This window comes from Pristiophorus japonicus, chromosome 15, assembly GCF_044704955.1.
Source record: "Pristiophorus japonicus isolate sPriJap1 chromosome 15, sPriJap1.hap1, whole genome shotgun sequence".
In the NCBI taxonomy this organism is placed as follows: domain Eukaryota; kingdom Metazoa; phylum Chordata; class Chondrichthyes; family Pristiophoridae; genus Pristiophorus; species Pristiophorus japonicus.
Genome location: NC_091991.1, coordinates 128,779,361 through 128,792,262, shown reverse-complemented (window position 1 = coordinate 128,792,262; position 12,902 = coordinate 128,779,361). Strand labels below are relative to the sequence as shown.

Genomic DNA, 12,902 nt, shown 5'->3' with positions numbered 1-12,902 from the left:
AGTGGCAAGGGTTAATCAAGACGACTGGAGATCAAAGATTATCAGTGTGCTGGAACACAGAGATAGGTAGTTCTTCCCATCCACACAACTTCCTCCGCCCCCCTGAATGTAATTGAGAAGAGCAGGTTGTCTGTGGACTATCGAACAGGGCTAGTTCATGGGCTCACTGTATACCCCACCCAGACAATGCCTCACTAGCCATGTGGCGGGAGCGGACCCGGAAGTGTTGTTGCTTGGGATAGCCAATGAGAGCGGGCGTTGGTTGCCAGGTGACGTTGCCGTTTGAGCTGCGGGGATGGCGAGCAGCAATAGGTGCGGGAGGCGGGACAGCGGCAGCGCCTGAGGCGGCAGGCAGACAGACCTTCTCGGTCACCGCGTTTGCCAACGGGGAGGCTTCCAGAGCGGCTGGCGGTAAGCGACAGCTCGGGCGGCGTTGCCCTGCTCGGGCCTCGGAGACTAGCCGGCTCCGGCTGTTGTAACGGCCGCGCCTGTCCTGCCAGGCCCAGCGTGTTCTTCGCGTTATTTTAACAGGCATCGCTGACCCTGCACAACAGTCAGAGTACCCGTGCTATCGCTCAGGGTGCCGGCTTCATCCCTTGTAAGTGTTGGATTTATTACCCCAACTGTTCATATTCGAGCTGTGCAATCCATCCCCGATAACGCTGATTGCGACTCGCTTGCCATTTACTAAGTTTTTGAAACGGATTTGTTGACTGCAGTGGTGACTGAGAGTGGCAGTTATTGCTCACTGTGGATCTTAGCTTGGTATCGGGTGTCTACTGAGTAACCACGACAGTTAATGTTTGTTTGCGTTCTGTAGTCGTTTCATTCCTGCCAATCTACTGCTGAAAAATAAACCTTGTGTTTTACTTCTGTGATCCATACACCTTTATATTCCACATCACTATAATTGTACAGGTTTTACCTGTGCCACTGTGTTTAATGTATCTGCTTGGCATCTAAGAACACGTTGACATTTGTTAAAATAATATGGACAATATAATATTAAAGGGTAACAAATAATTGGCTGTAAAATTTCCTTCACTCCAATTTTCTTCTCTCCTGAAGGTGCTGACTCGTTTGATTGTTGCATTGTGGCTGTTCTCTATGTATAAGGGTTGGAAAGTGGGTGACATCGCAGGTATGTTTGATCCTGTTCTCACTTGGGCATGGAGTTTCCTCCTTTGGTACAAGCTAGAAGTTAAACCGAAAATGTATCCAATATTGTGCCCATTTTGCCGGTCAAGTTATGCCCAAGTATTCTCCTGATCTCATTAGAATGCCTCTGAATTTTAAAATGGGCATAGATAGTCTGGGTCCAAGGAAAGGCTGAAACCAATACCAGTATATTCCTTCTTTTGAGTCTTCATTTTGAACTCATTTAACCAATATTCATACATGTCAGAAACAGCATGTTTAAGAACCTGCAATCAGACAAGCTTTTAAATTTTTAATGTGATTTATACATATGCCATTAAAATGCATGAAAAGAAACAGAAACTACAGAGCAGATCTATGAGGATGTATTAAAAATGCTCAAAAGATTGCAATTAAAAGATAAGAAAAATGATGTTTCATGCTGCGCCTGAAAATCTGGGCGCAACAACGAGAGACCACCCTAAAGATCCGCAAGTAGAGGATTCATGCATTTGAGAGTCAGGGGTGTGGCTAGTTTTGTGGGTAGAGCTTTGTTTGGATGGAGGGCTTGATGGACAGATGTAAAAAGTCGAAGAGACTTGGACGTATCGTAGTTACTTCCAGAAACATGTTCACGCCCAAAATTTTCTGATCTTTTAAGCCATGTGATTTGTTTGCCCCCACATTACAGGTGTATATGGGTGCAAGTGTGGAGGAAGCTTTATGTTCTGATGTCCGTGCATACGCATTCTCATGGATGGGATATTGGGTAGTAATAAAGGCCCCAAGTTTCCACACGCGGCAAAACAGGCGCCCCTCCGAGCCGGGCGCCCGTTTTTCGTGCCGAAAACGCGCCTGAAAAAAAACGCGCTATTCTCGAGCGCTTTGCAGCTCGATATCTGCTTGGCGCGGTGCCCAGGGGGCGGAGCCTACCACTCGCGCCGATTTTGTAAGTAGGAGGGGGCAGGTACAATTTAAATGAGTTTTTTTCGTGCCGGCAACCGTGCGCGTTGGAGCGTTCGCGCACGCGCAGTCTGAAGTAAACATTGGCACTCGGCCATTTTAAAAAGTGCTGCAGAAAAAGTAAAAATTTGTTTATTAAACCGTTGCATAGGCTTGCATTTTAATTTTCTTGATATTTCTGTCTGTGAGGGTGAGGGAGTGCATTCTGTAATTAAAGATAGACTGTGATAAACGGGACACATGCACTTGTTTGAGACTATTCAAATTCTTTGTAGCTGTTCAATTTTTAACATTTTTTAATAAAACCACATTGCCCTTCCATGATCAGCACTGAGGCTTCGTGTAGCTTTCTCCCCCTGCCGTCCGTCGGGAACGGCTGCCTCAAGTACTGAGGCTTCTTGCAGCTTTCTCCCTCCTTCCTCCTGCCATCCATCGGGCCCGATGGCAAACGGCTGCCTCAAGTACTGAGGCTTTTTGCAGCTTTCTCCCTCCCCCCCCCCCCCCCCCCCCCCCCCCCCGCCGTCGGTCGGTCCCGACGTCAAACCGCTGCCTGAAAGGCCTGCCTGAAGCACTTTCACACAGGTAGGAACATGGTTTATTTAATCTTTTCTTTGCTTATAAATTTTTATTCAGGTTGCATTTATTTGTATAATATTTGTATAAGTATAACTAAGGATTTATTGTAGAATTTAATGACTTCCCTTCCCCCCCCCCCCCCCCCCCACCTCGTTCCCAACGCCTAATTTGTAACCTGCGCCTGATTTTTTACTGTGTAGACGAGGTTTTTTCAAGCCTACAAAAATCTTCACTTGCTCCATTCTAAGTTAGTTTGGAGTACGTTTCCACTGTGGAAACTTTCAAATCAGGCGTCAGCGGACGAAAAAAAAATTCTGTTCAAAAGTGAAACTGTTCTGCCTGACTAGAACTGCAGAAAACTTAAATGTGGAGAATTCCGATTTCTAAGATACGCTGTTCTCCACCAGTTGCTCCTAAAAATCAGGAGCAAATCATGTGGAAACTTGGGGCCAATGAGTGTGAACCTTGGCAGATTTTGTTATACCCTGGGAGCCCTGAGTTCTGTCCTAGCATCCCTACTGCTGACTCAGCTGACATCTGGTAACTGAGCACTTGCATGGAATCTAATTTTGGGCCTCCCTGGTTCCACACTGGGGTGTCTCTTTGTCAGAATGGTTGGTGGGGTGTAGGGGGTGGGGGCTCTAGCAATGTGCTGAAATTGGTGTAAAGATGTTAAAATGGCTTCACTATTTTATGCAACATATATGCCATAAGTAGCCTCCAAAGACTAAGGGAAACATTTTGAAAATCATGTTTAAGAAAATTTTGCTATCACCATGGTGATAAAGCAGTTAAAATGCCCCCAAAAAATCTCAAACTTGTATCAGTTCTTCCTGAAGATAATAAGATTAGATGTTTCACATGAAAAATCTTTGGATTCCACTACTACCTGTACTTGTTCTTTTCCACTGTAGTCCCGGACCTGCAGCTCAGATGAACATCAACTGCTACAGTGCACCTTGTCCCAGTGACAATCACATCAAGACTACCATAGAAATTTACAACACAGTAGAAGGCTATTTGGCCCATCAGCCTTTCCTTCTCATTTGCTGCTCACAATGTATCCTGGCCCCTTTCACTTCACGTTGTGCTCCGCTGTACTGCCCGCTCTCCCATTGGCTAGCTAGCAGTTGTCGTCAAGTGAATGGCACAGTCGTGCTTTTTTTTCACTGGACTTGCATACTCTGCTGCCTATATGTCCTCCACCCTGGCTTCACGGCCAGGGAGAATTTTTTTAGGAGAAGGGATTGTTTTACTATTTCTGCAGCCATGACATTGCAATGCATTAGTTGTTCTGACTATAATACATAAATGCATTTTACAGTTTCTGGAAAAATGTTGTAGGAAGTGCAAGCTATATGCAATTTTGAATATTAAATTAGTCTTCTCTTCTGAGCTGAACAGGTCTAGCTAAAGAGGAGTGATCCACCACCTCCCCTCCTATTTTCTTTAAGTGCTATGTACTCTGGTGATGATGGAAAGTATAGACTGACAAGGAAAGTTAGTAATGATGGACTATTCCAAATTCTCCGAGGGTCACTTTGGTGAAAGGGTGTAAACAGGTGTTAAACGGGTGCTGTGCTAATAAGGCATGCCTGTTTGAAAGTCTGGTTTTAACATGCAATTTTGGTCCTAATTGCAGATTACTATCATTTGAATTTGCCTGGTGGTGCTAAAACAGACACCTACAGGTTTAGCACTCGAGCACTAATTGGACGCAATTTCCGTGGAGCAGTTTATGTGGGCTGCACTCACCCACTTCCACTGAAGGTTTGGAGTGCACTGGCTGACGCAGTGACCTATTTCAGGATGGCTCGGGGACCGAAGGAGAGGCTGCACAGGTTCTCTGATGCTGCACTGGAGGTCCTGGTGGACCAAGTCCAGAGAAGAAGAGATGTCCTGTACCCACACAGGGGAAAGGAGTCCACCTTTCCTTCCTGTCCCTTGCTCCTGCAGCAGCTAATGTTGCTCTGCCTGGCCTCATGTCCTCCTCCTATTCCTCCTGCAGACCAAGGGAGACCTGTAATAAGATGCCCATGACCAAGCAGTCCCTTTCTCCTGGTGACTCCTATAAGGTAGAGTAGCACAGCACCCGCTCTTTTTAGTCCTCAAAGAATTTCCGATATAAATATGATAGTGTTTGTGAAATCTTGAAAAAGTGTTTCAGAAAGTCTCCTGATGAATTTGTAAAATCATCTTCAAACCTCCAGCAGCAATTGAACAGTAAAAGGTGGTATATCTTTAAGTAACGGTCAAAATCCTCAGCAACAACTGGTTTAGTTCCAATCAGCTCGTCGCTGTTGGGTGACGGCATTGTGTCAAGCGCTATCCACTAAAATGCTGTGCAGCCTCCTTAATGAGCGCCTGTAGACAATTTAAGTGGCAATCAGCTACTTAATGTTACTCTGGGCGGCCATTCCCAGCATGCGCTTCAACTCCTTTACAAAGATGGTGCCTTGCGCTAAACGAGGGCTAAACCGACGTTTCAGCGCAAGACCTTTTGGTCTCCTGGGAGACTTTTTAGTGCCTGAATGAGCAGTCAAAAATCATTCCTCCATCTCTTAAAATATAAAATCTCTAAAGTGGTATAAATCCTGATTTCTATGAACAAATCAAATGAAATAAAAGCGGTTTACTTGTAGATTAAATAATACTCTATTCAATCCTAAAAGTGAAATTTGAGAAGCAAAAAAAATTGTGCATTGCAGGTCTGGGCAACATTTCTTTTGTTCAGCACTGCAAAGATCATTTGAGATAATTTTATGGTAATGGTCCCTTGAAAGTTTGTTTTAATTGGTTTTGAATTTGTAATTTAACTTAAAACCAATCCAACCAGATGGTTTTGGGGGTTTGTGAGGACTATGCTAATCCACATTCTATAGAATTTACAACACAGGCCAGTATTTATGCTTCACACGAGCTTCCACCCACTCTTTGTATTTCTATCATCTCACCCTATCAATATATCCTCCTTCTATTCTTTTCTCCCTTATGTATTTATCTAGCTGGAGCCTTAGTATTAATGCAGTGGACCTGTAAAGTAATTACCTAGTATAAGATGCAATGTATGGTTGTAGCTGTAGTTTGTACAGCTGTAGCTAGCTGGTGCAATTTAAAAATATCACTGGTGCAAAAGGTGTATTCATGAAACATTATGTAAAGGTGTGATCTATATAGGGATTTTCCAGTGAATCATGTTTTGCTCCGGGACTTGTCACTATTGAAGGAAAAAGAGTACTGCAATAAATAAAAGCTGCTGTATCCGCTGTATATCCAATCAAATTAAACCTGTTTGCGTGCATTCACAAACCTTGTTCTGTTTATTTTCAGATTGCAGGTAATTAAAAAAAATAGTTACTAGATTTTAGTTGAAAATATGAAGGAATTTCCAGGCTTCGTAAAGTGTAGCTTCAGTCATCATCATCATAGGCGTTCCCTTGTAGCGAGGATGACTTGCTTCCACACCAAAAAGGGATGAGTTCACAGGTGTTTCAATGAAGGACCTAATATTCCAGGTCCCGAACTATATCCTGAAGGGTGGAAGATGCCTGTGCGTGGATTTTTTTAACGTGTGGTGGCCGTTGCACACCAGCCACCACACGGGCTTGACAGAGCTCGGTCTTGGTCCGGTGGTAGCAATTTTTAAAACATTTTTCAAAACACATTTTTTGCATATTTTAATTGTCGTGCAGACTTGGAAATGGTTGAAACAGAACTGTAAGAAAGCTTTGAAATCCAGATTACAAAAATACACATTGGGTAATTCATGAATTAGTTACACTGGTTGTCAGGTAACGTACTGTTTTTACGAGAACTACTGGTGTCCATTTGCAGCCATCATACAGGTACAACGTCTCAAATCCGGCTGTCCGAAAATCAGACATTCAGTGAAATAAAATCCGGAATTGTCCAAAAACTGGCGGGCCGGACTAGTTATTGGCTTCGCCGCTATGTTTTAAATGGCGTGCAATGGGTCTGAGCCTTGCCGAATGACCCTCGACCCGACCCGACCTGACCCACACCACCATTAGTACTTTGTCTCAGTAGCATATGTACGCTTTTCGGACGCTCTGGTGTTTTCTTCTCTGAAAATTGACATTGTCTTGGTCCTGATGTTGCTGGATTTGAGACGTTGTACCTGTACTAACACAATGCTCCACTTTGTGTTTCTAGCCATTTTTATAAATAAAGGTTTGGTATAAAACTTATTTTTAATTCTTCTATTTTCGTTGGTGAGAAAAATGCTTACCTGAAGTATATTTGGAGTTGCACAACTGGTTTATTTGGAATGGCAGTTATAATCCCAGTAACCTGTAATTCACTTCTTCACTCAGCTATAGAACAAAGAATTAGTGGATGAGAATGGAGGAATATGAGGAGTTCTACAAGAGGCATTTGGACAGGATTCAGACTGAGGTGGTGGAAAATGAGTCTCTGCAATCAATTTGGCAGAAGAGCATCTCTGTTATCCACTTCCACGGGATTGGTGTGCTCTCTCCTCTGGTATGACTCACATTTTGTCTCTTGAAAAATGTAAATTAAATATCATAGATTATAATACAGGTTGAACTCCTCTTATCCGGGACTCCCTTATTCCGGCACCACCCCTTGTCCGGCACCATTCCTGGCTGCCAGGTGGCGCATGTGCAGAACGCGGCAGATCAAAATCCTTTACATTTAAAAAAAAAAAAATTAGCACAGGGTACTCACCAATATAATTTTTCTCCTCAATGTCAGGGTTATCGGCTACATCCGCCTTAGCACCCTGCTGGAACTCCTGCAGCCACAGTCCTCAGGCGGGCCGTTCCTCCGCTCAGTGCTCCCTCTGGGGGATCGGGCCGCGCCGATTCTTCGGACCCGCTCGGGTCGCGCCAATGCTTCGGGTGCCGCTGGGCCCACCAACCACCCCCCACCTCATCCGACATAGGCCAGGTCCCGAGAGTGCCAGAGCCAGATAAGCGAGGTTCAACCTGTAATGGAAATAATTTGCTAACTGTATATTTTCTGAAGACTGGAATATACTTGTTCAGAACGAAGATGTTGAGCTGTGCATTTGAGCTGTTTAATAGAAATTATTTTCTGTTATACTGTGATTGCATAAAACATCACATATTTAAAGAAAATAATATTGCAATACAATACAGCTTTGAACACGAGTCCATATACAACTTGCTGCTAATGAGAGACTACATTTTCTGCCCCTTGTTGAACAAAAAAGTGACTTCCAGCTCTTAAAAAATTTTTTGATAAGTCATGTAACCTCCTAATCTGTCTAAACAATATTAATGTTTAGCAGTTTGTCTCGAGCCCCTTCATTTTCTTGACTCTTTGACTCCATCAGAAGATTCAAACCAATATATTTCAGTGATACTAAGAGCCATTTATTTTAAACTATAAAAGCAAAATAAAGATACATTTTCTATTAACTTAATAGATCTTGCAAGGCATTGCAGGTGGTATTTCACAGGATATGGTCAGACTCTTGTCTTTCCCTGTTATCTTCATGTTGTTTCTATCCCTGTTCGGATTCTGTCTCTATAGGACTTCTTTTCTGTTTCAGTACATGTCCTCTTCTGTCTTTTCTAGTTTCTTTTTTGGCTGGGAGAGGGTGGATGGCTCAGTTGGGTATGGATTTATTTGCTAGCTATTTCCTTTTTTTTATTTACTAATTGTGTACTTTGGATTTCTTTTTGTTCTTTCAAATGGAAATTGCTTCTTTTCTCCTAATCTGTAAAATCCTGTTTCCTCCTATATTGGTTTCTTGAATGGTTGACTGTGTATTGCACTGGATCTGGCCCTAATACACTTGTGTACCCTAGCTGGGATTTCTTTTTGGGTTGCTGCTGAGAAAAGATCACTTATTCACAGCATGTTGGGCCAGAATTTTCAGTCAGCAACGTAGCTAAGGAGTATGCCGCCAACATTGCAAGGAAATCCGCACCTACCTTGTGCGATCCTCCCTGCAAGAACTTCGTTTCAAACACTGCAGAGTTCTGCGCAGTGTACTTCCCCCGTGGAGCCCAGGAGCGCACGGTTTTAAGTATGCGAACCTCATGGGGCGGTGGTTCTTTTATTTCTTGACTCTTAGTCATTGCCAATTCGATACTTCCGAAGTGAAATTCTGGGTAAACTCAACTGGCAACCTTTCTTTGTCTCTACTTCATACAGATTATATAGATTTCAGTTTCTATTTAACTCAACATGACTCTGAAACAAAAATCTATTGGCCTCTCACAACAAAAAACATTGATTGCAACCCTTTTAAAACAAAGGGCTGAAAATTATGGCCTCTCCGGGTGTGTACGATGTGCGCACGCACCCGAAGAGGCCTCGCAAGTGCCGGTTCTCAGTGCTCGATGCGCATGCAACAAGAACCGGCTTTTGCGATCTGTCAGAACATTCAATCAACTGCAAGAAGTTTTTGGCATAAATTTATAAATTTGATTGTGACACTAGAGTGCAGAAATTCGAGCGTGCGCAAAAACAGGTGTGCAGCGAACACACTGAACGATCCCTGCACCTGCAAGGATCGGCCTGAGGGGCACGTAATATTGGATTTCGGGCCTCATTATCATTGAACCACAAGCTGTGGATCGAGGGTGGGACGAAGTCGCCATAGAGCAGAGAAGAGGTGGTCGGCAGCAGTTCTTTGAATGTGGGGTCGGGAGGAGCACTCCTGCTCCTCGCGGCTCCACATTCAGGTAGGTATATTTTAAAATCTTCACCTTTTTAGTGGTGGCCTGCACACGATCCAGTAAAAACCGCCTGTTAGGTCACTTGTTTTCCTGAATGCAGCGGTACTGGCTGGCTCAGGCCAACCCAATATTGCAGACAGCCTTAAACAGGCATTGGGCTCCGTATTTTCACATGCAAAGGAGCCGAACGCCTGTTTCAGGTGTGGGCCCTGGACGGCTTTTTTTGCCTACAACAATATGGTGGGCAGCGACTATCTGGGTCGTAATGAGCGGCACTTCCTGCCTGCCATATTGGACGCCGTTTAGCGCCTGGAAGATGAGCGCTGCACAATTGAATTTCTAGGCCTAAAGTTCCGACACATGTGCACAGTTTAAAAAAAATATTATAGCCGCATATCTTTTGATTGTGGCTTTTTGCCTAACGGGTGTTTTCTGGAATACTACTTTGTGCTACATAGTATTATGTACATGGTTTACTGTGCATATGGGGCATATGTTGTCTGATGCATTGTTTAATACTCCACTTTGGGGGCAAAAACAGGAAGGCAGAATATTATCTGAATGGCGGCAAATTAGGAAACGGGGAGGTGCGGCAAGACCTGGGTGTCATGGTACAACGGTCATTAAAAGTTGGCAAGCAGGTACAGCAGGCGATGAAGGCAAATGGCATGTTGACCTTCATAGCTAGAGGATTTGAGTATAGGAGCAGGGAGGTCTTGCTGTAGTTGGACAGGGCCTTGGTGAGGCCACACCTGGAACATTGTGTTCAGTTTTGGTCTCTTAATCTGAGAAAGGAAATTCTTGCTATTGAGGGAGTGCAGCGAAGGTTCACCAGACTGATGGGATGGCAGGACTAACATATGAGGAGAGACTGGATCAACTGGGCTTGTATTCACTGGAGTTGAGAAGAATGAGAGGGGATCTCATAGAAACATACAAAATTCTGACAGGATTGGACAGGTTAGAGGCAGGAAGAATGTTCCCGATGCTGGGGAAGTCCAGAACCAGGGGTCACAGTCTAAGGATAAGGGGTAAGCCATTTAGGACCGAGATGAGGAGAAACTTCTTCACTCAGAGAGTTGTTAACCTGTGGAATTCTCTACTGTAGAAAGTTGTTGAGGCCAGTTTGTTAGATATATTCAAAAGGGAGTTAGATATGACCCTTACAGCTAAAGGGATCAAGGAGTATGGAGAGAAAGCAGGAAAGGGCTACTGAGGTTGAATGATCAGCCATGATTTTACTGAATGTTGGTGCAGACTCTAAGAGCCGAATGGCCTACCCCTGCACCTATTTTCTATGTTTCTATGTTTCCTGTGAGCAATGCAACTGCTGATCGACTGTTAGCTTTTTCTTTTATATTCCCATTTCAGCTATACACTAACTCAGATCTCTGTAGAGCCAAATTTAGAGTCCTGTCGAAACCTAAGCTCAAAAACTTGTGTATTGCAATAAATTTGTAAACTGCTTTAATACTCCTGTGCTGGCAATTGGGAAAAGCTTAACAGTTAAGAGAAAAAGGAAGACTTGCATTTATATACCACCTTTCATGACTACATGAAATCCAAAAGTGCTTTGCAACCAATGAAGTACTTTTGAAGTCACCGCTGTAATGTAGGAAGCACGGCATCCAATTTGTGCACAGAAAGGTTCCACAAACAGCAATGTGATAATGAGCAGATAATCTGTTTTAGTGATGTTGATCGAGGGATAAGTATTGGCCAGAACACCGGGGATAACTCCCCTGCTCTCAAATAGTACCATAGGATCTTTATTCCCTCGGTACTGCACTGGAGTGTCATCCTAGATTTTGTGCTGAAGTCACTGGAGTGTGACCTGTTTGGAGTGGGTGATAGAAATTGCCAAATGTGTGGCAATGCTCTGCCAAAATAGTGCATAAAGAACAATGCAGTATTCTGCAATAAAATATTTTGAAAATTACTCTTGTAAATATATTGAAGTCGTTATTTCTGTAAGTTGATATCTTATGGTCTTATCCTTAGCTTTGTTTAAAAAGAATGTTGCCCTGTAATGGTTGGCCTTCCAGTTGATTGTCATTGCCAATGGATTTCTAAGGCTAAGTATTGGAACATCTTTGCCATTTGGAGGCTCACAATACCACCTGCTATTCAACTGATGCCATTGGGAACCAAGGGTAACTGACAATTTAAGAACATAAGAATTAGGAGCTTCAATAAGATCATGGCTGATCTCTGACTTCAACTTCACTTCCCCGCCCGATCACCATATTCCTTGAATTCCCCTAGTGTACAAAAATCTATCTATCTCAGCCTTGAATATACTCAATGATTCAGCATTCACAGCCCTTTGGGGTAGAGAATTCCAAAGATTCAGAATCCTCTGAATGAAAAAATTCCTCCTCATCTCAGTCTTAAATGGCCGACCCCTTATCCTGAAACTATGCCCCCTAGTTCTAGACTCGCCAGCCGGGGTAAACAACCTCTCAGCATTTAACCTGTCAGGCCCACTCAGAATCTTGCATGTTTCAATGAAGTCATCTCTCATTCTTTGAAACTCCAGAGAGTATCGGCGCAATCAACTCCACCTCTCCTCATCGGATAACCCTCTCATCAACAACAACAACTTGTATTTATATAGCGCCTTTAATGTAGTAAAACGTCCCACGGCGCTTCACAGGAGTATTATGCGACAAGAAATTTGACACCGAGCCACATAAGGAGAAATTGGGGCAGGTGACCAAAGAGGTGGGTTTGAAGGAATCGGGTATCAATCTTGTGAGCCTTTGTTGCAGTGCCTCTAAGGCATGTAAATCCTTCCTCCGATAAAGAGACGAAAACTCTGCACAGTACTCCAGGTCAATGTTCCCTTTATGCTGTGCAACCATGCAGCTTTCTGGAGCTCCTACGCAGCCGCTTGCTGCCTTTACAGTAGGAAGAACTGTGCATTCACGGGAATTTGAATGGGCCCTGCAGCCCGTTAAAGGGGCTGTGCAGCCAAAAAAAATAAAAGGAAACATTGCTCCAGGTGTGGTCTCACCAAAGCCCTGTACAGTTGTAGTAAGACTTCATTACTCTTGTACTCCAACCCCCTTGCATTTGCCTTTCTAATTGCTTACTGTACTTGCATGATAACTATGCATTTCCTGTACAAGAACGCCTACATTTCTCTGAACACCAACATGTAATAGTTCTCCCCATTTAAAAAAATATTGGCCCTGAAATTCCGGTCGAGCTCTTCCCGCGGGCAAATGAAAGAAAAAGAGAAAAAAGATGCGCACTTACCTGTTGCTGTTGCAACTTCCGTTGGAACTTCCGAACTTGAGGCCTCTCGTGACTGTGCATCGCAGCACGTGCACATGGGGACGTGCACAGGCCGGGATCTGGTGACAGCAGCCAATCAGGTGTAGTATAGATTCTCATTCATAGTAAAAGGAGTTCCGTAAGTGCGCATCTTTTTGAATGAGAACTCTTTTTTCCCCCCCCCCCCCAAACGCCCAAAACACAATAAAAAAAATAGAAAATAAACTACATGTTAAACATTCATTTAAATTA

General features: G+C 43.6%; 1 protein-coding gene across 5 annotated transcripts in view; it reads left to right on the top strand.

The window, feature by feature from the left end:
• The first annotated feature begins 274 nt into the window (after positions 1-274).
• The window catches only part of LOC139281036 (centriolar coiled-coil protein of 110 kDa-like), a 59,658-nt gene continuing 47,030 nt past the window's right edge, over positions 275-12,902 (top strand). For 3 of the 5 annotated variants that reach the window (XM_070900920.1, XM_070900919.1, XM_070900916.1), the window contains exons 1-3: positions 275-411; positions 1,069-1,141; positions 7,011-7,179. In XM_070900920.1, coding sequence (XP_070757021.1) covers positions 7,033-7,179 — 147 coding nt within the window. In that variant the 5' untranslated portion in view covers positions 275-411; positions 1,069-1,141; positions 7,011-7,032. Of the gene's footprint in view, positions 599-1,068; positions 1,142-7,010; positions 7,180-12,902 lie in introns of all 5 variants that reach the window. The other 2 variants (XM_070900917.1, XM_070900918.1) reach the window with 2 other exon arrangements.